This window comes from Aquarana catesbeiana, linkage group LG03 (assembly GCF_042186555.1).
Source record: "Aquarana catesbeiana isolate 2022-GZ linkage group LG03, ASM4218655v1, whole genome shotgun sequence".
NCBI lineage: Eukaryota > Metazoa > Chordata > Amphibia > Anura > Ranidae > Aquarana > Aquarana catesbeiana.
In genome coordinates, this window is record NC_133326.1 from 496912140 (window position 1) to 496937699 (window position 25560).

The 25560-nt window shown below is 44.1% G+C and overlaps 1 protein-coding gene across 5 annotated transcripts in view; it reads left to right on the top strand.

Moving 5' to 3' along the window:
• The window catches only part of RNF213 (ring finger protein 213), a 631031-nt gene that overhangs the window by 516424 nt on the left and 89047 nt on the right, over positions 1-25560 (top strand). For all 5 annotated transcript variants that reach the window (XM_073621071.1, XM_073621073.1, XM_073621072.1 and 2 more), the window contains 6 exons: positions 1910-2023; positions 4970-5212; positions 5955-6033; positions 8545-8579; positions 18942-19036; positions 24945-25104. In XM_073621071.1, coding sequence (XP_073477172.1) covers positions 1910-2023; positions 4970-5212; positions 5955-6033; positions 8545-8579; positions 18942-19036; positions 24945-25104 — 726 coding nt within the window. The remainder of the gene's footprint in view (positions 1-1909; positions 2024-4969; positions 5213-5954; positions 6034-8544; positions 8580-18941; positions 19037-24944; positions 25105-25560) is intronic.

Genomic DNA, 25560 nt, shown 5'->3' on the forward strand with positions numbered 1-25560 from the left:
ACCCCCTTTGTTCTCTCTAACAGCACACGCCATTCCTCTGCTTGTAGCCTAGCAACGCAATCTTTTAAACCACAAACTTTCACTATTTTGGACAATCGTTTAACTGCTTCACTGCCCTCCCTCCTCTTTACAATATCACAAGCTAGTATTCCTCTCTCCGGTTTAGTGTTCTTCTGACCCATCTTCCCCTCCTCTCTCTGGGCCTTCTAACACGTAACCAAGGTCTCCAACTCTGTTCTGTTTGTCTGCCGCAGTCTCGGCTGGCGGTTTGAGGGGGGAGTGAGGACAACTTATAGTTTGATAACCATCCTGCGTGGCTCTCTGTTCTATCTGTTCGAGGGTCTGCCCAAACCCCCCTGTCACCGGGTAATGTACGTTTAATCTCAGTGCAAGCACATCAGGGGTAGTGGGGAGCAACGGCTTGTGACCCAACAGATCCTTCGTGTAGACACCTTCTCTGACTTTCAGCAGTCCCCAACCCCTCTCGTGTATAGCAAACAGTAAACCACAAATACACTCAGGACAGGACATTACACCTGCCACTCTCTGAACTGCAAAGTTTCAGCAGGCTAAAATAAACCACAAGTGCAGACAACTCCCCTGCAAAACCCATTTTTAGACGTTTGTTGCAGGAGAACATCTCACTCCAGAGGCCGACAGCTCATCTGGGGATGAGAACACACACACATCTGCAACACTTTCAGACTGCGAAGCCAGCAGCTGAGATAAACCCTCAGAGGTCCTACAAACCTCGAGTAACCCGTCTATAAACGCTTGCTGCAGGATAACATCTCACTCCAGAGGCTGACAGCTCATATTGGGATGAGAACACACATCTGCAGCACTTTTAGTCTGCTGAGTTGCAGTTCAAAGAATGACAGACAGTGAACAGATAATACAGTCAGCAGAAACCCATCGGCAGGTTCGTTAAAACAGCCTCAGGCGAGGAAATGATACCTGCCTCTAAAACAGTCTCAGCATACCGACAGAATCCAGCGACCAACCAAGAGACAAGAAAGTCGTACAGTGGTAAGAATATATTTGCTTACCGTACTGTTAGGGCTGCGCAGACCCCCCTCCTTCTCTCTCAGTTTAGCCGCCCGACCCTTATCGCGTTCTTGCTTCGACTGTAGCCTGAAGCTCCCAGTTTTCGGCACCAGCTGTTAAGGTTAAGAGCTTCAATCGAGCTCAAGGTTATCTGCTGCTGTCTCTAATTGGAAAGTGTGGATATGCATGCATATAGAAGTAAACACTCTGAGACACGCTCAGCGTGATTACTTGTTACACTTCTAATTTATTCGAGGAGGTGCTAATGTTTTATACACAAAAATACGTCATTGCTATGTTAGTCTAATAGGTACATCTCATTGGTTAAGATAGAAGAGAAAATGGAGAAACTTCATGTCGAGGTTTGGTAGTTGCTGGTTCTGTCTCCAGTTCCACATTCTTCTGATATGTGGGATGTAGGGTGTATCCGCCATTTTGAGAAGATAAAGAAACAGAGCAAATCTGTATACTTATATAATGAGTAAGGAGAAAAAACATGTGTACACATAAGAAAATAGACATTTTCTGATTTATTATTATTATCTACATTACATTCCTTCACACTAAGAACTGGGCCCCTCTTTGGGCTTCCAAACCCTTCTGAAAGCTCCATTTGGACTGCTAAGGTGTGTGGTCACCAGGAACCTATTCCTACAAACAGCAGTTGCCACCCCCTGACAGGACTGTGCACAAGTCAGGTTTCATTTTAGGGTCATAAAAGTGCTACACAGAACTGCAAAGGCCATTTTTTGAAGCTGACTGTGAACACCACGACACTTATTTATTTCCGAGTTTTGCACACTATAAGGATTTTTGTTTTAGTTCTACACTTCTTAGCTCAGTATGTCTTGTTTTTTCTAAGGAATGTAAAAGCCAGGATCAGGCACTGGCTGTCCACCTCTTGCTTGCTGTATTCCGTGAAATAACCTTGTACTATGGGGTACGTAACTGTGGTCAACAAGGAACAGAACACACTGTAAGTAGTCAAAAAAATTTGCTTAAATACAAATGTCTGTTGCTTTAGTTATTTGCTTTTATTTTATTTGTAACGTATTGTGTAACTGTACAAACATCAAAAGGATAAAGCATAATGACAGTGTTTAAGTGTGCACCAAGAGAATACAAATGACCATTAAACATATAGAATATAACCTTTTAACCTCTTCCCGCTCTGCCAATGCACAGGTATGGCTAGGCGGGAGCAGTGTTGTTATAACTGGTCGCACTGTTACGTCCTCCTAGTTTTGGTGCTCGCAGCCACACCATCTGTGACCACTGTATCTACCAGACACAGTGTAATACAGATCAGTGTACTGGGCCGCTATGAGCGGCCCTGGTATCATGTGACCAATCACAGGGATCACACAATGGCTGTTATTCATGACATCATTGAGAACTGCTGTGATCTCTGTGATTGGTCACAGTGATCACATTGTACAGGTCCAATCATAGCGGCCCTGTACCATGTGATAAATGTGACCAATCACATAGATCACAATACTAAGAAATGGCATTATGAATGCCGTTACACAGTATAAATGATTGCTTATTTTAGTGCTGATCACTGTATAAGCAATCATACTGTAAAAAAAAGCCCTGATCACCCCACTATGGTGACACCACACTACTCTGGTGACAGTGTAGAAAAAAACTGTAAACATTTTTTTCAAAAAAATGAAAAAAAAAATAGTTTTACACACTGTCACCAGAGCAAGTACAGTGTCACTATGACACTACAATGTCTGTTTTTTTTTTACACTTTCCCTTTTAAAATTATTGTTATTATTTTTTTTATCACTTTTAGTCATATTTCAAGGAATGTAAACATCCCTTGTAATAGGAATAGGACATGACAGGTCCTCCTCCGCACATCTCTTCTCTAGGCAGAAAAGACTAAGCTAAAAAAAAAACAAAAAACGATCTCAGCCTTTCTAGCTGAGTACATGGCAGTGTTTGCATCTGCTGGGCCAGACGTGACGTCATAACGTTGCACCCGGTCCTCCGAAGGTCATAGAGACTGCCGGGGACCATCTGGTCTGCGGTATTCTCTATGGTAAACTTCCTCCGCCTGTAAAAACAATCAAGCAGCTGAACAGCCACTATGATTGTTTTTAAGGTCAATAAATGTTTTATTGGAGTTTCAAAAGCATAAAGGTATACAAAAACATACTGTATGGTTACTTTGAAGCTATATAACCGTATGCATACATATATCACTTCAAAACTATAGATCAGAGATAAACAATAAGTAAAGAAAAAAACAAATGTACGAGTCATAAAAACCACCAACAAGGTTGTAAAATGTCAGAATGAACAAGATGAGACAACGACTAATCGTAATACACATCCAACACAGTAGTAAATGCACCAATAATTCAAGATTGGTTGTTATACCATTGCGACCAGACACTCCAACTCAAGCAAACTCATTTATAAGAACCATTAGATAATGCAAATAGAGTTTCATATGTATATAGAGTATGCACTGTATTTATTACCTCTTGAACAGAGGGCGGTGTGGAGGATTTCCAGTGCCTCATTAGAACTAGCCTTGCAGCTAAAAGGGTGTTGGTAACTACTATTCTGGATTGATAAGGGAAATAATCTATGCCTACATTTAATAGTGCTAGACCAGGGGATGGCTGTACAGGAATTTTTATAATTTCCGAGATAGTGTTTAAAATGGGAATCCAAGATTTTGCTAAAGATTTACAGGCCAATAAATTATGGAGGAGAGTACCCACCTGACCGCATTCCCTTCAACAAAGGCTGGATAAGTGTGGTTGGAACTTTGATATTTTATACAGGGTCAAATACCAGCGTAACATAATTTTGTGCATCGATTCCCATAGATTGGCACTTCTCGTTAACTTATAAGTAGAAGATATGGCCTGTTCCCATTGGTGAGGGCTATAGGTCTGGTCTAGGGCTCTTTCCCAAGCAAGGAAAGGTTCAGATTTACAGAAACTATTTTTATCCTGTATGATTCTGTAAATAAGGCAAATGCTGCCTTTGGAAGGCATGGGGCTTTGGAAGTATTTGGCAATTTTCCTGGGGATTAGTCATACCTTCTCTGGGTTGTGGTGTAAGAGTAATTTAAGTTGTAAGTATGTGTAATACTCTTTCCCTGGTATGTGATATTCAGCTTAAAGAGTCGGGAATGGTTTCATGAATTCAGCTTGGTACAAATCTTTCAGCCACTTAATGCCTTAATTGTACCATTCAAATAGTGAAATGTTATTGATAGCAACATAGCATGCCTCTAGTGGGATGGGAAGATCGGTCATTTGGTCTGATTTCACCTTTGAAGTTGGCATTCTCCAGTCGGGAGGAGAGACCTGGGAGGACTAGCTGCTCTGGACGGAGGTTGTTTCCTCCTGCTTTGTGCACCTGCATAGCAGTTCTTGCACAGAAGATTGAGGAGAGGGGAGGGGCAGAAGCGCAGTGTGCAGGAATGCCCTGCCGACCAGAAATGAATAAGAGCATCCCCACTGATGATACACTAAGGGGGAATCCGGGACTCTAGCCCAGATCCGCTGGACCCCTGGACCTACATGAAAGTGCGGGAAAATCCAGCGGAATCCAGGATGATTCGGAGGTATGCACTCACACATGAAGAGGGATAAAGAGAGAGTCCTCATACCCATTTAGGTGCTAAACACTAGTAATGTCACACAGGAGAAAGGGAAGTGAATCACATGCTCTTTTATACCCAAAAGTATAAGGTATAACACAAACAGAGCAGGGGGTAGCTAAGGGAAGAGAAATATAAGCATCTGGTGGGGTTGACACTAATCAGAAATGCAGCTTTGCCCTGCTTTAAATGCTTTTCTGCTGCAATATACAGTGAACTCCTGCAGCATATTGTACCTAAGCGTTCACAACCTAGTAAATAATATCTTTTCAAATGTGTCTGACATAGGAACAGAAGGCTGTGATGGACTTTATAAAAAATGCCCAAATTTTCAAGGACAGATCTCTGAATCAGTTTTTGGAGACACTGCTGAGGAACAACCGACCATTCCTCCAAGCTGTTCCCGGCATGAGAGGGTCATACACAACCATTTTTGGATTAGCCATGCACTTGGCCTCCATTCTTCTATCTGGAAATAACCACATTTTACTACCCTTGAAAAATCTCTCATTCTTTTCTGCTAGAATGCAGGTAAATTATGTTGTTTGTATTGTTGTTATTTCTGATTGACATTTATGAACATATTGTAAACTGAGGTACTGGGTTCCAGATACAGTTTTTTTTTTTTTAAATATAGAAGATGATAAGACTGGAAAAATGTGATGTGAAAAACAAAGTATATGAATGTTTTATAGTTTCATATGCAGCCAGTAGTTAGCGCATATTGACGTATTGTACTTGTTTAAGGAAAAAAAAAAAAATATATATATATATATATATATATATATATATATATATATATATATATATATATATATTCCTGCATTACATTCTACAACAGCACTTATTTGCAGGAGTAACATTCTCACTTTAGGACACTCACTCCTGCAGCAGTACAAGTCACAGTGTGCAGGTGCTTTCAGCTTTTTTGCTGCTATTGAGACTGTCCTCTTTAAAGCCACAGCGTCAAGACTGGCCACAGAGCAACAGATACGTGGTCCATAAAGAAGAGACTCGTGGCTTTGCTCCCTTACTTGCATTTGTGACTCTGCTGCTGGTGCATAAAAAGGAATCCAGCCTAGGAAGCTGCAGTGCCAAACATGGCATGATTATGTAAACATACCTGAATGTAAAATGATAAAGGAGAGCTCAAAAATAGAGATTCCTCAGCATTTAACATGCTATTTTAGAACATCTATTTTTAACGGAGGGTTTAATTATATTATAAGTTCAAGTAGGCATATAAATACATTTATTTTTATCCTGTTTTAAGAACTCCTTTTTGCCAACCATGCCAGAGGACATGCTCTCCAATGCTAGATCTGCAGTGGGAGAACAACTGCACTGGTATGGTAAGTATACTTTTTGTTTCTGATCATTTTGGATATTGTTTATTGCATGGCTTGCCCACAGAGCAATTTTGGCAGGTGCCTCAGGATCCAGCTTCATCTGGAGAATTAATTTTTCTCAATGTGGAACATTGTGATGTGTACCAGTTGATGTCTTGAATGCCACTGTGCTTTAATATGCATATAGGGGTTTAGGCATGTTGTTTACTCCTGAAAGCCTCCCCTGTGTAGATCCGAAAGCCCTGCGCGGCTGCAGGGTGCCGCCGTTTTGGATTTCACAAAAGCATAAGGAAGCATAGTAGTACAGGGGTAGTTCAGTATGAAGGAAGGTGTACCTGTGACCACGCATCCATAATATCCCAAGGTATGATAAGTAAGTGGCAACCTCAGCCTGGACTCTGGCCGGGCAACGCCCCCAACATGTTTTGCTCAGCCCCTCAGAGCTTATTCATGGGGCTGGAGATTCCAGGCATGTGGGGGAGTTTTTATGCATCATTGGATGTCACATTTAGTGAAAAAGAAGTGTCAGGTGTGTGCGGATCTATTGCAGAAATGTGTGAAAGCTAGATCAAGTATAATCAGACCGCAGGGACCTATTAAAATTGGATAGCATTGATATCTAAATGCAAAAACAAAAATGCCAAAAAGTACAAAAATGCGAAAAAATACAAAAAATGCAAAAGAACCCTCCCTTCCCAAAGCCCAATAAAAATAATCTTTATTGTATTACTATTTAAAACCAACATATGAGGTTATATAAGAAAAGCTTTGTTTAAAAAAAAAAAAGGAATTTAGAGACACATATAATCAAAAATGTAATGTGTATCTCTATGAATAGAATAATTATAAGAATCTCCAGAAAAGTACAATACACTCGAAAATAAAGTAATATCATTTAGGATGAAGCAGGTCTAAGTGAGTGAATAGAAAGTTGTGTGCAGCGGTACAGTACAGGGGTAGCTGGCAGGCATGGCAGAGGTGGCATAATGAGGGTGAAAGGCATGCCCTTCACAAGAAGGAAGCATGTCAGTAGAGGGACAGCCAGCATGCATGGTGGAGGTGGCATAGTGAGAGTAAAAACAATGGCAGTCCAGGGGATGCCAGCATACATGACAAAGGTGGTATAGTGAGCTTAAAAGACATACATTCACAAAAAATAAGCATGTCATTACAGTTAACATGGGTGAAAGTCATCCAAGTAATACAGGTGCAGGTACATCAATACAGAGGCAGTTTGCACAAGTGGCACAGTGAGGGTGATAGCGATGCCCGTCACACAGAAGAAAGCATGCTAGTTTCGTGACAGCCAGCATGTATTACATTGGTGGCATATTTAGGGTCAGAGCCATGCCAGTCGCACAAAAAATAAGCATGCAGGTACAGCAACAGCAGGTAAGTATAGCAAAGGTGGCACATTGAGGATGAGCCATGTCAGTCACACAGAAGGAAGCATACCAGTACAGAGTAATGCCCCGTACACACGGTCGGATTTTCCGCCGGAAAATGTTCGATGGGAGCTTTTTGTCGGAAATTCCGACCGTGTGTAGGCTCCATTGGAATTTCCATCACACAAAATTTGAGAGCTGGTTCTCAAATTTTCTGACAACAAAATCCGGTGTCATAAATTCCGACCGTGTGTACACAATTCCGATGCACAAAGTTCCACGCATGCTCGGAATCAAACAGAAGAGCTGCACTGGCTATTGAACTTCATTTTTCTCGGCTCGTCGTACGTGTGGTACGTCACCGTGTCATTGACGTTTGGAATTTCCGACAAGATTTGTGTGACCGTGTGTATGCAAGACAAGTTTGAGCCAGCATCCGTCGGAAAAAATCCATGGATTTTGTCGTAGGAATATCCGATCGTGTACAGGGCATTAGCCAGGTGGCATGTATGGCACACAGAGGTTGAGAGTCAGCCCACTCCATTGGCACAGCACTGAAGACACTATACCCAGCATGACATGCTCCCAACTGATGAAGGTGGTCTTTCCAGTACTGTACTGGCCCCCTAGCAGCACAATGGGCAGCCCTCCACTCAGCACTGCTCTGTTTCTCTCCAGCCTCCAGCACCATCCCCAAGAATTACTTCTTCCAGTCATCGAGTTACTTGATGCTGGGGGGGCATGCAATCTTGCACAGAGTGCATGGTGCACGGGAACGGTCTGTCACAGTGATGGATAGGCTCCACACCATGTTACAGGCCACCACAGCGTCCACTAGTTGAGTCAGCAGGTGGCAGTGATGATGTACTAATATGGAACAAACTGTGTGGCATATTGAACCAATACAGGACACAGCATGTCAGCCTGAGATCTGGAACAATCCTGGATTATGTGGAACAGGTGGCAACCCTAGTGTAAGTGGACATAAAGCAAGATAGAAGTACTATTTAAGAAATATGCTTGAATGTAATTTTAAATATTAGATTTTAAAAAACAAAAGTGTTTTTTTTTACATCTGCCTGCAGATCTACCTTTAAGTGTTTAAACCTTTTACTTTCTCTTATTACAGTTTGTCCCAATGGCCACTACTGTGCCATCGGAGAGGTAAGCTAGGCTTGACATAACTTTGCACATATTACATTATTGTGAAGTATTAGTATGTCTGGTGTATTCTTACTAATAAGAGCATGGGTACAAGTGAGAGAAATGTCAAATATTGAAAAAATGCAAGGTCAAAGGAGCACTATGAGCAGTGATCCACCCACAAACTAGTGTTTTCTCCATTAGCAATGGCAGGGCAGAGTAATAAGTGAGGAGATGTAACTGATTCTCCTGGACCACCTATTAGATTTGGCACTGCTTCCTTCCAACGTATTATACACACAGATGGCAGCTACAAGAAAAGGAGACTGGAAAGGTATTTTAAGGTGAGACAAAGTGCAGATTTTCAGGCAGACAATTAACAAGTTAATCTGGTCAGAATCAATTTGTTGTAATCAGAATAACAAAATATAACATATATAAAGTTATTTCTTATTGGCTGCCATGTATTGCCACATACCATATATGAAGGCCTTAGTCTTCGGCTTTACACACGTGGCTGTACAGCATATAGAGCCTGCATAATTCCTCCACAGGACCTGCTGCCGCCTCGTACAGCCGCCCATTGAGATGGAAGGGAAGAGGTGGCTGTACATAGTTAAAGCACTTGGCAATCACCAAACACAGTTCTCTCTCTCTCTATATATCACTTTCAATTGGGTTATTGCAGCTGGGGGTGACTTTGGACCGGCAACAACTCCTGGCTCTCTCATAGTTGCACAGTATAGCAGTTTTAACCACACTACCTGGGTTCACAGTGGCCTACAGGTGCTCGACAGCGAGGCACTCCCCTCCCTCTCTACAGCAGCAGAGGTCATGGGTACTCCTCTGGGGATAATATTTCACAAGCATGGCAGATCTTAAGCGAATGGGAAAATGGTCTGTAGACTTGCTAGCTCACCTAATGACTTTGACAGGGGTGATAGTTTATCTACCCAGGGTCCCAGTACCCTTTAATCTAATGGTTGTCCCTAATCTGATTAACACTGCCTTCTTCAGACCATCATGCTTGCCTATGTGCCAAGCTAGCTGCCTTTTTCAATTCCATGGAGAGGAATTTTCTGCCGCACTGTCTGGTATCAAGGGCAACATTTCTAGCTTTATCAAGGTCATAGATAGTAGGGGTCACACCCATGCCTTTAAATTTGACCCAGACACATTGGAGGAGATTAACTCAAACTGGAGAGTGCACAATCTGGCGCAGCTCTGCATAGAAACCAATCAGATTCCAGGTTTTATCAGGTTTTATTGTCAAAGCTTAATTGAACAAGCTGATGTTAGAGGCTGATTAGCTACCATACACAGCTACACCAGATTCTAAGTGCTCCAGTTTTAGTAAATCTCCCCCATTATCTGGGGAAGATGATGGTAGTTGAGGATGATCCTTCTTATTCTAAGAAATTGGATCTTAATGACACACCTGTAATATTGATTTTGCCCAAACTGAAGGATACCATTGCTAACCCTTATTGACGCTCAATGCTCTTGCTTAGTGTTTGAGCAGCTGGGTTCTGTCCTCCCAAAGTTATTCATCATGAGGTCCCTTAATTGCCTAAATGAAGACTTTACCAGTCCACTCGATGGTAGAGTCTGCCCTAGCTTCACCCAGAGAACATTTTATTAACTTTATAATCTTTATTGAAAAATGTTTTCATTTACCATATTTAATTAATATACAAACAATTTTTTTCTCTAAAAGCTGTTAGCACCTCATCTGGGTTACCCATTAGTTCCATCCCGAAGGGGCTTATTTTCCACTCCCCAGGTCGAAAATTCTCCTTCACCTCTATCGACACTATCACCGGGGAGTGATCCGAGAGGCCTCTTGGCATGTAACTTACATTTTTTATCACCTACAGTGCCTCCTCATTCCCTAGAACCAAATCAATTCTAGAAAGAGTGGAGTGTGTCCTGGAAAAACATAACATGAGTGCTGCCGGATTCCACACTCTCCATAATATCCATTAGTCCGGCCTCTCCCAAAAATAGGGACAGCCGATGACGTTGGACATCAGCTGTAGCGCCCGTCTGTGTCTCCTGGGGAAGCTTATCCGCCTTCCGGCCCAAATCGTGTTAAAGTCACCCATGACAATAACCGGCACACCCGGTTTGTCCAGAAAAAACTCCACTAATTTGAACAAAATGAAAGTGTCGAATGGAGGATGGACATATAAATTAGCCAACACGTAAGTTCTATTTTCTATAGTGCAATATAGGAAAATGTAATGCCCCAATTCGCCAGTCTTGATCTGCCTGCAGGTAAACATCACCCCAGACCTGATCAGAATACTCACCCCCCCCAGAGTAGGAGGTGTGAATTAAATGGTAGTGGGTTCGGAATTCCCCCCAACCCAGCTGCGGTATAGAGACATTAGTGAGGTGTGTCTCCCGCAGGCAGTAATCCCACCCCATACATTTTTGCTACGGAAAGAACTGCAGTTTTTTTTGCAGGATCTCCCAACCCCTGGACGTTCCAAGAACATATAGTTCTTCATACATGCGTTTATTCTTCATACATCCCCACATACCCCTTTCATACCTAGCACCCCAACCGTGTCTCATTCCCGATTCACTCACCACCCTTTTGGGTCCTCTCTGGGGGCTTCCAAAGTGACCTTCCTATGTGCTCAAGATGACAAATATTATTTCTTTCATACATAAGCTCCCCACCAAAAAAAATTTAAAAGCTCATGCAGATACAAAAATAAAGAAAACATTCTCCCAAATCCCTTTGAGAAAGGGGGCCATATACACATTATCCTTCTAACCTAAATGCAACCCCCCTCCCCAGCTCCTTAATGTGAAAATAAGTGATCAGCTGTGCCCCTAAGTCACCCATGCAGTTATTATACTTCTATCTTTGAAACGCTATTTTCTAGTTCTTCTATAATTTTCCCTTATGGGATGCCAACCACCCCTTCACCCCATCCGGGGAATCAAAAAACAAAGTCTCCCCCATGTAGGTCACCCACAGTCTTGCTGGATATAGCAGGGCATTGGAAACTCAGTTGTTGTAGCTTACGTTTATTTTCCAAAAACTTAGCCCTCCGTTTTTGCAGTTCTGGTGAAAAATCTGTGTATATGGATACCCTAGCACCTTCATAGATGATTTTACCCATTTCCCTGGCCTTCTGTAGTATAGTTACTCTGTTCTTATAGAAGAGCATTTTTACCAGTAGTGATCTTGGATGGCCCCCAGGTGGAGAAGGTCTAGAAGGCACCCCATGAACTCTCTCCATTGCAAAGAAGGGTGAGAAAGTGTCCTTTCCAAAAAGAGCCCTGAACCATTTTTCTAGAAATATCACAGGATCCGGGCCCTCACTGCGCTCTGGGAGCCCCGCGATCCTTATATTTTTCCTTTGCATCCTGTTTTCAACATCATCCATTTTTATCTCATAATTGGCCATTTGTTCTTTTACTGTTCTTATCTTCCGCTTAAGGGGGTTCAGGTCATCCTCCACCTCCTCTTCTCGCGCTTTTTGTAGGTCATGCCTGACAAAGGATAGCTCTTCCTTGATTGTTTTAAAGCTGGTCTGACAGTTCACCTAAAGAAATCCTACAGGAATTAATTGCCTGCAGGATTTCTTTCAATGATGGATATCCTTCAGTTAAAGCTCCAGCTCCAGACGGGGACTCTGGAGTATCCTGAATGTCCTGGATATCCTCCCCTGCAGATTTCAGTCCTATGTGATTAACCTCTGGTACTGCCATAGCTTGCCCTGGACCTTGGCTTTTCCTCACAGCTGTGGCCCCAGCATGTGCCTTAGATTGCGCTTGAAAATTCTGTTGCCCTCCTTTTGAGGGGATCTGACCTGGGTTATGGGCAAATCTCTAGTTTGGCTGCTGCCTGGTTCCCCTTCACACTTCGTTGTGACTGGGTACTGGAGCTGGCGCTGTCCTCTTGTGCCCCCCCATCTTCCTTGTCATTACTATGTGTTAGCAAAGACATTTGGGGGAGGATAGCGCTTACACACGAGAAAAAGAGAAAGAAAGGGGAGGCAGGCTAACGAAGCCGAGAAGTAGCATCTCAATAGTCCGATGGAGGCCCCCTTACTCCCCCCCCCCCCCTTCAGATGCAAAAGAGAACTAAAATATTCCAGATGCAGATAACTAAATATCAACTGGGTGTCCCTGCAGACCAAGCCTAGTCTCCCCTGGTTAGATAATTTTCAAATGCTGGACTCACGTTTCAGCTTTGAGGTCTCTCCTCTCTTCAGTCAGTAATCAGGCTGTGTGACTTCTCCCCCTACTCAGCGTCTGACCATCCACGCCGCATGTCCCGAAGACGATGGCAGAGCGTACTGCGGGTGTGCCAGTGGCTCTCCTCTCTCTCTGGTCCCTCGATCCCTATATGAAGACTGGGTCCTCCTGGCGGAACGACGGGGCGGCAGAACTGCTAAGCCGAGTGTAAGCCGTCCCCACGCTACTGCATCGGCTCCAGCCTACAGGATCTCTTCCCGGAGCTACGGCAGGGCTAGGTCATACACGTCCGCCCTCTAGAGCATCCAGTTACGCCCCTCACGGTCAATGTCACATTTTGAGAGAACATTTTTACTTTAGATACGTTTTGCTCTGCAGTATCCATTTTGGGAACGTTTCCTATGTAAGTGGGCAATTCCTCTGGTAGATCCAGCAATTTGTCTTAAAGTGGAACTTTACTCTCTCAATAACTTTAACTATTTTTAATCCTTATGCTTCTAGCCTTAGTATACAGATAAGAAGGTATATTATATTTACTTGTTTTAAACTTTTTTTCTTCACATTTCTTCAGTTGTTTCCTGGTTTCTGGCCTATGCCAAAATTATGTTATAAATCCCAAGAGTCTTCATTTGCATTTTTTTTCTTTCATCTGGAGGAGGGAAGGAAGGGCTTTCTCAGCTAAACACATCCTCCTGCCTGCAGCTAAGGGCACATGGATTCCTGGAAGTAAACACTAAACAAATTATCTGTCTTTACTCAAGATAGGCATGGCCAAAAATTCTAGGGAGTGTTTTTCAAAGTGATTTCTTAACATAATAAAGCATGGAGGCATGGATGGGTGAGTTTGCTCTGACTATTAAAAATGAATGAAATAGCATTTTCGGTTTGTGGTGCTCAGATACAGATAAATGTTGCTTTAATAAAGCACCCACGGCCCCCCATGGAGGATAATCTTGTGTTTAAAGCCTCGGTAGACAAGAAGTTAAAGGCACTCTTTAAAGCTCCCTTTTCCTGGGGGCCTCCACCATGCATTGTGGTTGCTTTTATGGCAGTTTTCCAGACCATTGCTGTCTTGCCTATACACATGGCCCAAGATCTTAGTTCAATCCTAAAGAATTCTTCAGACCATAGTCCGTTAGAACTCCAGGTTAAGTCCCTATCCACATGCTCATGATCCTTTGCCTTCAAAGGGTAACTGCTTCTTTAATGGGAACTCAGCTGACCAGCATTTAAGACCAATGCCTGTTTGTTCTCTCCTTGGAAAAGCACATCAAGCAAATTACAGGCGATAGGAATACTCTTCTCCCCCAGAAAAACAAAGCTTGCGCCTCTACCAATAGGGCTCCTACTCCCAAGGTTAGGAAAGATTCCTTTCACCCATCTCAGACTTCCAATATCAAATCTAAGGCAGGAACATATTTTCATAAGAAGCCATGGTCCTCCAAACCAGGCAAGCCTGGTTTCAAGACTTCTTCCCAGTAATGGGATGTTTGCTGCTGTCCAGCAACACGTACCTCAAAGGGTCATTACCTCTGTACCAAGAGATGTACACTTTCAATGTTTCTACTTGAAACTTTCCTGTTTCCCAATCTGAACAAAGGAGTGTGATCTATTCTGGATCTGAAGGCTCGCAATTTGTTCCTATGGGTTCAAGTGTTCTGCAGGGAAACTGTCAGATTATTCATTGCCACCCTATTTCTGGATGATTGTTTGGTCTTAATACACATCCTGGATGCTTACTTGCATATTTTAAGCTTTCTGCTTCATCAGTGATCTCTGAATTTTTTGATTGGGCAATTAGCATTACCAGTTTGTCATCCTTGCCTTTGACCTGTCTACAATTCCCCCCCGATTTTCATCAAGGTGCTTGTGCCAGTTTTGGCTCTGCTTCATGATCAAAGTAGCCATGTGTGGGATACCTAGACAACCTCCTATTAAAAGACCAGTCCTCCCTTTCCCTGTTAGCCAACTTCCAACAGACTGTGCAGCCACTGCGGATTGTCACTTGAATCCTTAACCTGAAGAAGTCTTTGTTGGACCCATCTCACAAATTGGAGTACCTGGGCCTGATGCTAGACACAGCCCAGTCCAGGATCTTCTTGCCTTGGGACACACTTCTGTTCCTCCGCTTTTGTGCCCGGGCCCTCTGGGTCAAGGGAAACTGCTTGATCATTGCCTGCATGTGGGTCTTGAAGCTAGTGGTTACCTCCTTGGAGGCTGTGCTGTAAACTCAGTTTCACTCTAGACTGTTGCAACTCAACATTCTGGTAGCATGGGACAATCAGACTCGGTCATTCAACCATCCCATGCATATGGCCTCAAGGCCAGACTCTCCCTAGTGTGGTGTATTACCAACGCCATGCTGGAGGTACAGAAGCCCTTTCCTCTAAGTTTATGGAAGATTCTAACTATGGATGCAGTCTATTGGGCTGCAGAGCAGTCCTAGATGCCTTCTCCGTGCAAAGGAGTTGGTTGTTAGAGGAAGCACCTGCCTTCCCCCTTAACATTTTGGTGCCCAGAGTGATTCAATTAACTCTTCAACACTGGTCTCCTGTTTTGCGAGGACACCTGAAAAAAATCCCATTGGACAATGTCATGGCTGTGAAAGAAATCCGTCATTGAGGAGGCACCAGGTCACACTGCTCAAAAGGAAGCAAACTTGATCTTTTCCTGGGCAGAATTCCACATTCCAGCCTTGTCACCTAACCACATCCCAGGAAAATTGGCAGGCAGACTCTCTGTCAACTTCTTTATCTGGGGGAACGCACTCTTCATCTGAAAGTGTTTCAAGCCCTTTGCCACAGGTGGGAGATGCCAGATACCCAGTTTCAAAAACAAACTGGGCAGGTATGTCGTCAGGTCTAGTGCAGGGACCTTCGGGAATTTGCAGTGGATGCTGTGGTGTGTCCCTGTGTGATCAGTTCAACCGGATCTATGCCTTTCCACCCCTCCAGAGTCTTCCTTGTCTGCTTTGCAGGATCAAAAGGGAAAGCATTCAGATGATTCTCCTTGCACCGAATTGGTCAAGGAGAATATGGTACCCAGATATATTGAGACTCCTAGTAGACGCTACCGCTGGCTAATCTTCCATCCTGCTTCTCTGTTTCTGGCTTTAACGGCATGGCTGTTGAAGACAGGAAACTGTCAATCAGTCATCTCCACCCTCTTGAAGGTTTCATAATCAACTTCTCTACCATTGCACTTGGAACACCTATTTTGCTGTCAAGGAACTTTCTTCCTAGAAAGTACACCATGGTATTGAGAACCATCAAAGGACAAATCATGACCATAACCATTCTGTTTTAGAGACCCTAAGCCTGTCACTCCATATTTAAGGCCTTGGTATAGGGTGTCAAACATATGGCTTTTCTTATCACCTCTGCATGGAGGGGCTCTGCGATAGCAGCCTTGCTAAGTAAAGAGCCTTTCTTGGTGTTGCACAAGGACAAGATTGAGGCCTAAAGTCTCCTTTCTCCTGAAGCTGGTCTTATGCCCCGTACACACGGTCGGACATTGATCGGACATTCCGACAACAAAATCCTAGGATTTTTTCCGACGGATGTTGGCTCAAACTTGTCTTGCATACACACGGTCACACAAAGTTGTCGGAAAATCTGATCATTCTGAACGCGGTGACGTAAAACACGTACATCGGGACTATAAACGGGGCAGTAGCCAATAGCTTTCATCTCTTTATTTATTCTGAGCATGCGTGGCACTTTGTGCGTCGGATTTGTGTACACACGATCGGAAATTCCAACAATGGATTTTGTTGTCAGAAAATTTTATAGCCTGCTCTCAAACTTTGTGTGTCGGAAAATCCGATGGAAAATGTGTGATGGAGCCTACACACGGTCGGAATTTCCGACAACAAGGTCCTATCACACATTTTCCACCGGAAAATCCGACCGTGTGTACGGGGCATAAGTCTTTACACCTCAACCAGGACATTGCCCTTCATTCCTTATGTCCTGTTCCAAAACATCCAAATCAATTTTTTCCACTATCTTGATGTGGTACATGATGTGAGAGTTTACCTCTCAGCTATATCCTCTTTTAGGCAATCACATTCCCTCTTTGTAATTCTGGAGGGGTCTGCAGGGGTTTCCCTACTTCTTTCTCTGTTATTGCTTGGTGGTTCAAATGGGTTATCATTTATCAAGCTTATGCTTTGAAGGATAGTATCCCTCTCTTCCCTGTTAAGGCACGCATTACCAGATCTGTTTGCGATTCATGAGCTTTTTAGCATCAGGCATTTGTGTCTTAGATTTTCAAGTTGGCCACCTTAGCTTCTGTTCACTTATCTTAAATTTCACCAGGTAGATGTTCAGAATTATAAAGTGAATGCCACAAAATTAAGAAGGGGAAGTTGTATAATTTGTAGGTACCATCATCCTTCGAGAGTTATTAGTAGGGGGAATTGGGGAGGGAATAACCAGGACTTCTCCAATTAAGTCCTACCTTACCATGAGAAGCAGTATGGACTATCGCGGTACCTCATGAAAGTATGCAATATAGGTAAAATATCAATTTATTCAAAAATAAACATTAAAAAATCTATATATACACAATATAGATTAACACAGGTATAGTTAAGACATATATTACAATACAGTATTTGTTGAAATAACTTTAAGCGCCCGCATAGGTGGATGAAGGCAGGTTTTGAATACTTAAGGACGTAAGCCTCGACAGTTTCGCGGTCAAGCCGCTTCCTCAGGAGGCGTCCAAGTAAACTATCTACAACGTAAAACAATCAAAATTATATATACATAGTGATGAGAAGTAATATGAAGTAGGTAGCATGATATTGGAGTAGTTACTCAAATTTTGAAAGTACACTCGCCAACCACTGCCTCTTCGGGCTTAGACGGCACTTGTGAGACGCCCACTTCGGGCGTTCCCCCGGGGGCGAGCAAGGGGGGTATTTTGGCAAAGTAAGCTATTGTGTAGAAAACATAAGATATAATGAGTGTTGGTGTGGGGTATCAACTAATGATGACGTGATTTCCACCTGAGTGAATAGGGTGAAAAGACAGTGGGGGGGGGGAGAAAAAGGAATGGATAGGAGGAGGAGGATTGGGGAGTGGAAGGGGGGGGGGGAGAAGTGGGAGGGGAGGGATTAATAGGGGGAGGAAAAGGGGGAAGGGAAAGGAGGAGAAAAGGGGGGAAAGGGATGGGGTGGGACAAGGGAATAGAAGGGAAGAAAAAAAAAGGGGGGGGAAGAAAAGGGGGGGGGCTGGAGTTAGGGGAGGGGGGAAAGGGAAAGGAAGGGAGAGGGGGGGAGGGAAAAAGGGGGGGGCTGGGGAGGAAAAAAGAGAGAGGGAATTGGATGGGGGGGAAGGGGAGGGAAAAAGAAGGGGGGGGTGGGAGGGAGGAAAGGAGGGCGGGGGATAGCGCCAGGAAGGAAGGGGGAGAGGAATAGAGGTGTCCCTCCACACTTAGTGAACCTAGCAATTACTCATATATAAGTGAAACATAACCCACCAACACTTGAATGAAGGAGATAAAAAACTGTTGTTGCTGGCACCCAAGGATAGAAGTTAATTCCCAGCGACCATTTAGAGAGACACTTCAGCATAAATAGGCAGGAGAGGCCCTTAAAATAAAAGTGTGGTATTAAAGACAGTTTGTTACTGGGGGATGATGTAGATGTAGGTAGATGTTCAGGCCTCCTCTGATGCTATTTCAGGTAAAAACTTCTCTATTTGCCTGTCAAGCCTTTCTTAACTTGTTTGTTATGTGGGTCTGTTTGCATTGTTTATTGTGTAGACCTGCGTGGCAATGCAAAACCACTTGATACAAACAAAAGGTTGTCAGCACAGGCCCTTAGGATGTTCCTTGGTATACATGAATTTGTTATAGATTCACAGCTTAGACCACTTTTACTTCCCCCTCCTAACTAAAACTTGCCAGCTTACTGCTCCATATCTGATTAATACTGCTGATACCTGTAACATCACCCAAAGTAAAAAGGAAGGGAATGTAGAAAGGTGCAAGTGCATAATTATATTAGAGGCAATGTATTGAAGAGATGTTGTGATCATTCTAATCCCTTCAGGAAAGGAACCCACTTATAACTAACCATCAAATGTTTATATTTTGCAAGCAAATAGTATTCTTTCACATAGGATGCTTTCATAATTTGTTGTCATTTCTAAACAGTGTGGTCAGCCAATGGAGACCAGTCGATGTGTGGATTGTGGTGTCAATGTTGGAGGCCAAAACCATGCAGCCGTTCCAGGATTTCAGAGAATTCAGTATGTTTGTGTTTATTTCTTTAATGCTTTGCAGTCCTTTAATTCGTACGATTACTGACTAAATAAGAACAATCTGGCATGAATGTGAACACCTTATAAAATGAGTCCTATTAGTAGCCAAATTACTGCTCTTTAAAGCTGAACTCCAGGCAAGGAGCTAAATACATATTAGAGGAATTGTGTTACCTGACAAAACATTTGTATTTCTGTCCAGTTAGTGATCTATGTACCTCTGCCAGCTCAGTGATCTTGCTTTTCTCTCATATACTTAAAGTAATTGTTACCCCTAAAATTAAAACCCATATACGCTTTCAAATATACATACTGTAGTGCTTAGTGAGTGTTGCCTGTAACCTGTCTTCATTAAGCAGGTTGCTGAAGAAACTCTCATGATACTGCCAGTTCCTTGGGTTCCTGTTTCAAACTGACCACGCTAGGCATGGAGGCAGATCCATTCTAGCATGGTCAGTTTGTTTTCTGGAGATATAGCACACCATTCATATGCACAGCATCCTCTACTGTAGTCAGTTTAGTGCCATGCCCCCTCCCAGCCCTGCTATGTTGATTGACAGCAAAGCCTCCCTGCCAAAACTACAGTGCACACAGGCGGGGAATGTTCTTCCCCTCTGTGTCTGACCTGTCAGTTAGCAGTCACATGTCCTCTCAGATGGATTAGGTCCCGTAAAGAAGCAGTCTGTTTAAAATGTAATGTGTGTGAGAATGGCTGCAGGATGAGAGTGAAGCCTTTATTACAGGAAGTTAGGGAGGGCTGCAGACTAGCTGCAGACTGTCAGCTGGAGTGAGTGTAGTTAGGGCACTGTGTTAGGTGGAGAATTGATCTCATAGAAACAAACATTATAAAAAAGTACAAAACATTTATTTTAAACAAAGGCATAGCGCCAACATTGTAAAAAAATATTTAGGCACACTTTTTTGGCTGTAGGCGGAGTGGCATTATAATCGGGCGGGCATGCATTTGTAGGCGTGGTATAGGAAAAATAAAAATGCGGCGCACATTGTGCTGAAGAATGGTGGGCGTGGCTTAAATGAGCATGGTTCAAAGGGGGGTGTGGTTAGAGTCTGAGATGAATGAGGGATGGAGAGGGAAAGGGGGGAGAGGGATGGAGGGACAGCAGCCCCAGATCCTACACCACAATAGAAATATGTGTATTCCAGACTTTAACAATCAGCAGATAAAGATACTCCAAACACCTGGTGTTAGCGCTTCAATCATCCCGCCACTTGTTCAAAATTACCAGAATGCAGAATCAGTGAGACCCCTGAGCGTGTCACCTGCCACGTTGCCTGCCACCAGCATAGTCCGCCCTTGCTTCAGGTGCCCCCAGCATAGTCCGCCCTTGCTTCAGGTGCCCCCAGCATAGTCCGCCCTTGCTTCAGGTGCCCCCAGCCGAGTCCGCCCTTGCTTCAGGTGCCCCCAGCCGAGTCCGCCCTTGCTTCAGGTGCCCCCAGCCGAGTCCGCCCTTGCTTCAGGTGCCCCCAGCCGAGTCCGCCCTTGCTTCAGGTGCCCCCAGCCGAGTCCGCCCTTGCTTCAGGTGCCCCCAGCCGAGTCCGCCCTTGCTTCAGGTGCCCCCAGCCGAGTCCGCCCTTGCTTCAGGTGCCCCCAGCCGAGTCCGCCCTTGCTTCAGGTGCCCCCAGCCGAGCCCGCCCTTGCTTCAGGTGCCCCCAGCCGAGTCCGCCCTTGCTTCAGGTGCCCCCAGCCGAGTCCGCCCTTGCTTCAGGTGCCCCCAGCCGAGTCCGCCCTTGCTTCAGGTGCCCCCAGCCGAGTCCGCCCTTGCTTCAGGTGCCCCCAGCCGAGTCCGCCCTTGCTTCAGGTGCCCCCAGCCGAGTCCGCCCTTGCTTCAGGTGCCCCCAGCCGAGTCCGCCCTTGCTTCAGGTGCCCCCAGCCGAGTCCGCCCTTGCTTCAGGTGCCCCCAGCCGAGTCCGCCCTTGCTTCAGGTGCCCCCAGCCGAGTCCGCCCTTGCTTCAGGTGCCCCCAGCCGAGTCCGCCCTTGCTTCAGGTGCCCCCAGCCGAGTCCGCCCTTGCTTCAGGTGCCCCCAGCCGAGTCCGCCCTTGCTTCAGGTGCCCCCAGCCGAGTCCGCCCTTGCTTCAGGTGCCCCCAGCCGAGTCCGCCCTTGCTTCAGGTGCCCCCAGCCGAGTCCGCCCTTGCTTCAGGTGCCCCCAGCCGAGTCCGCCCTTGCTTCAGGTGCCCCCAGCCGAGTCCGCCCTTGCTTCAGGTGCCCCCAGCCGAGTCCGCCCTTGCTTCAGGTGCCCCCAGCCGAGTCCGCCCTTGCTTCAGGTGCCCCCAGCCGAGTCCGCCCTTGCTTCAGGTGCCCCCAGCCGAGTCCGCCCTTGCTTCAGGTGCCCCCAGCCGAGTCCGCCCTTGCTTCAGGTGCCCCCAGCCGAGTCCGCCCTTGCTTCAGGTGCCCCCAGCCGAGTCCGCCCTTGCTTCAGGTGCCCCCAGCCGAGTCCGCCCTTGCTTCAGGTGCCCCCAGCCGAGTCCGCCCTTGCTTCAGGTGCCCCCAGCCGAGTCCGCCCTTGCTTCAGGTGCCCCCAGCCGAGTCCGCCCTTGCTTCAGGTGCCCCCAGCCGAGTCCGCCCTTGCTTCAGGTGCCCCCAGCCGAGTCCGCCCTTACACCAGTGTCCCAGGAAGAGCCATAGTTACCCCCCCTGTACATAGTTACTACCCTCCCCCTGTACATTACAGATACATCGCTGCTGGCCTGGGCTGTACACTGAGAGGGACAAGAGCAGAGCAAACTCCACGAGCGGCGTTGTGTGTTGAGGGGAGGGGCCGATCCGTGCAGCTAACCACGGCTTCAGAATTGCGAAGAGAGAAGCTGATTCATTGGCTGCACGGATTGAGCCCCCTCCCCTCTATACTGAACACAAGGGGAACGCCGGGGGCCATTTTGTTGGAGCCAGCTGCTGCAGAGCCAAACATTCCTGATTTCCCTGGACAAAAAAGGCAAAATCCCGAACAGTCCCGATTGTCCCGGGAAAATCGGGACTGTTGGCAACTATGCAAAGGTACATTTGAGCATTGTTAATAAATGTTATTTCTTACATTAGAATGTACTGTGGTTGTTGTGTGTTAATATATTATATTGTATATATTCTTTAATCAATACAGCTTAGTCACTGACCCATCTCCAATTAAGAATGACCACAGTGCTCCTATTGTTAGACAAACAATACTGTGCAGTAGTGGTGCACCAAAACGAAAATTCTGGTACTGAAATCCAAAAATTCAGGATACATCGCATACTAGAACATTATGAAATACTTACCCTAGAATGAAGCCCCCGCATCGGCGCCCGGTCACCGCTGAGGGAGCTGACATGTTCCCCCCGGCGTTTCTTCCGGGTTTGTGGGCTCCGGCGCTGTGAGTGGCCTAAGCCACAATGATGTCACTCCCACGCATGTGCATGGGAGCCCTGTGTTCCGGCATGATACACCGGACCTTCAGAGCACATGCGCTGCCGGCATCAGTGGCTGCATGCAGGGTGAATATCTCCTAAACTGTGCAGGTTTATGAGATATTCATTTTACCTACAGGTAAGTCTTATTGGATGTTAATCAGTGTAGCGCTGGACATAAATTCAAGTGAAAAAATATTAAATGACAAATAGTGATTTAATAATAATGCTAAAAATGATGAAAAAATATTAACCACCAAATATGCTAAAACAATCCAGGGTATTAATAAATCTCCAATGTGTGAAATTTCATCAGTGAAGAAAAGGTATGTCAAACCGAACAGTGTAGCGCTGGACTGGTGATATAATAAACATATATGTTATGAACACGTGAATTATTAAATCTTGACCTAAACTTAATCCATCATACAAAAATTGTGAAAATCACATAAGTAATAATAATTGTTAATATGAGTCCATACCCTGGAAGGGTGTATGCAAAGAAAAAAACACAAGTGCAAAATGAAAAGTATAAAATGTAAAGTTCATAAGTGCAAAGTTCATGAGTGTCATCAATGAAGAAATAAATCCAAAAAAGGCTATTGCAGGGTTCGGGATTGCATGATCCACCACTAGTGCAGCCCACCACCAGATGGTAAAATTAGAGGCTTACCAGAAAGCCTGTGACTGCCCTTATTCAGGGGGGTCAATACAAGCTTAGTAGTGGAAAATATCCGGAGATGATAAGTTCCCTAGACTGTTCTCCCGCTCTCCTCGCCAAACAGATGGTCCGCAGCAACGGGGACTCCAATATGGAGGGAATACTCCCAGGGGTTCCTTCAGTGCTTCTTCCCGGATGGGCCAGGCACAAATAAGCCACAAATCCCAAGAGAAAAAAACAAAGGGGACTGTATTGACCCCCCTGAATAAGGGCGGTCGCAGGCTTTCTGGTAAGCCTCTAATTTTACCATCTGGTGGTGGGCTGCACTAGTGGTGGATCATGCAATCCCGAACCCTGCAATAGCCTTTTTTGGATTTTTTTTGGATTTATTTCTTCATTGATGACACTTATGAACTTTACATTTTATACTTTTCATTTTGCACTTGTGTTTTTTTCTTTGCATACACCCTTCCAGGGTATGGACTCATATTAACAATTATTATTACTTATGTGATTTTCACTATTTTTGTATGATGGATTAAGTTTAGGTCAAGATTTTATAATTCACATGTGTTCATAACATATATGTTTATTATATCACCAGTCCAGCGCTACACTGTTCGGTTTGACATACCTTTTCTTCACTGATGAAATTTCACACATTGGAGATTTATTAATACCCTGGATTGTTTTAGCATATTTTGTGGTTAATATTTTTTCATCATTTTTAGCATTATTATTATATCACTATTTGTCATTTAATATTTTTTCACTTGAATGTATGTCCAGCGCTACACTGATTAACATCCATACAATTTTTTGCCTTATATCGGGGTTATAGTGTTTAGCAGCAGGACTCTTATCACAGTTATTTTGTTTATTAATGATTCTCTCATTTTATGTTTTCACTATTTATGCACTTAGCGCATTTCTTCGTATATTTTTAGGTAAGTCTTATTATAGGCTTACTTGTAGGTAAAAAATCACCAAGCAGGGTATACAACCGCTTAAACTGAAATTGACGTTTTTAAAAAAATATATATATATTAATAAATAATTCTATTCTATTCGACTTTTTAATTATTATCATTAATTTAACCGAATATGAATTTATTGTCAGCCATTATCGGCACCTTCTGAAGCAATGTTAAAAATCCTGCTTGCTGCATTTTTGGTGCATATTTGGTCAGTTAAAAAAAATGCACCTCCCCATTGAAATGCACTGAAAACGCAGCAAGAACGCATAAAAAAATGCGCCCATATTGCGTTTTTGATGCATGTTTTGAGTAACGTGACCTATGAAAAAAAACACCAAAAGCATGGTAAAATTGCAGCAAAATCTCAGGCGTTTTCTGCAGCCATTATCAGCATTTTTTTTCTTTCGGCACAACGATGAAAACCCTATTTTCGCCCATAATTTTCAGTGGCTGAAATGTTGGTGCGTTCCTACCGTGCAGTGTGGTAAAGCCTTACTGGCTTACAGGTTCATTATTTCCTCACCCAATTTGCAGTACAAGGGATCACCAGAAGCTAATAATACAGATTCTAGCTCCTATTATTGTATTTAAAAATACACGAAAAGTTGTTTTAATAAATATATAGCTGGAATAAATTGTATTCCTTTAGAGTTATCTTGGCTTCCTAAAGTACCAGGCACTGAAATATTACTTTTTTATATCTTCACAATCTAAGCTCCCTTATTTGCCAGTTTCTTTGTGGAGGGCCAAGCCCTCACAGGCCTAGAGCCATTACTTGTTTACTTCTTTTAGTAAAATTATCCTGGCTACATAATTTTCTTTTTTTTTTGTAACAATGACTTTGTTTATAACAGGCAGAATGTAGACCGAACACAGACTGGACATGTGTTGGGGGACCCGGCTCGTCAGGGCCCAGCTGTGGCTCCAGACCGAGATATAGCGGCCCCTGCCTTTATTTTACTAAGGATGATAACACATCTGGCAATGCTTCTGGGATCAGAAGAGGATAATCAGGTATCATGCTGAGAAATTCACTTAAATGTGGTCATAATGACATTTTCATGTTTATAGTCACCTGCAGGAGCTTCTTGATGAGATATCTGAAGGGGGGGGTCAGAGAGAAGGGGAGTAGTGGTCGTATAGGTTAGAAAACCCGTTGTACCTGAAATAATCCCCACCAACCATGATGGCATGCTCCTTCCTGCTCCACAATATTCACATAAAGGCTCAGGCCTCCAAAATGTTTGTCTCAATCTTGGTTGTTATGAGCAATATATAGTTTCTTTCAGACAGGGTCAGTCATTGTGCCCAGTCTCATTTAACAGAACCTATTTTTACTATTGAATCAAATCTGAGCAATCCTTTCTGAAGAAAAAAGTAAAAACCGATGTGTATAGGGCAGGAATTGCTCAAACCGGACTCCTAGGAGCCTCTGTATAAGATGACCAGATCACCTCAGCTGTCTCCAGT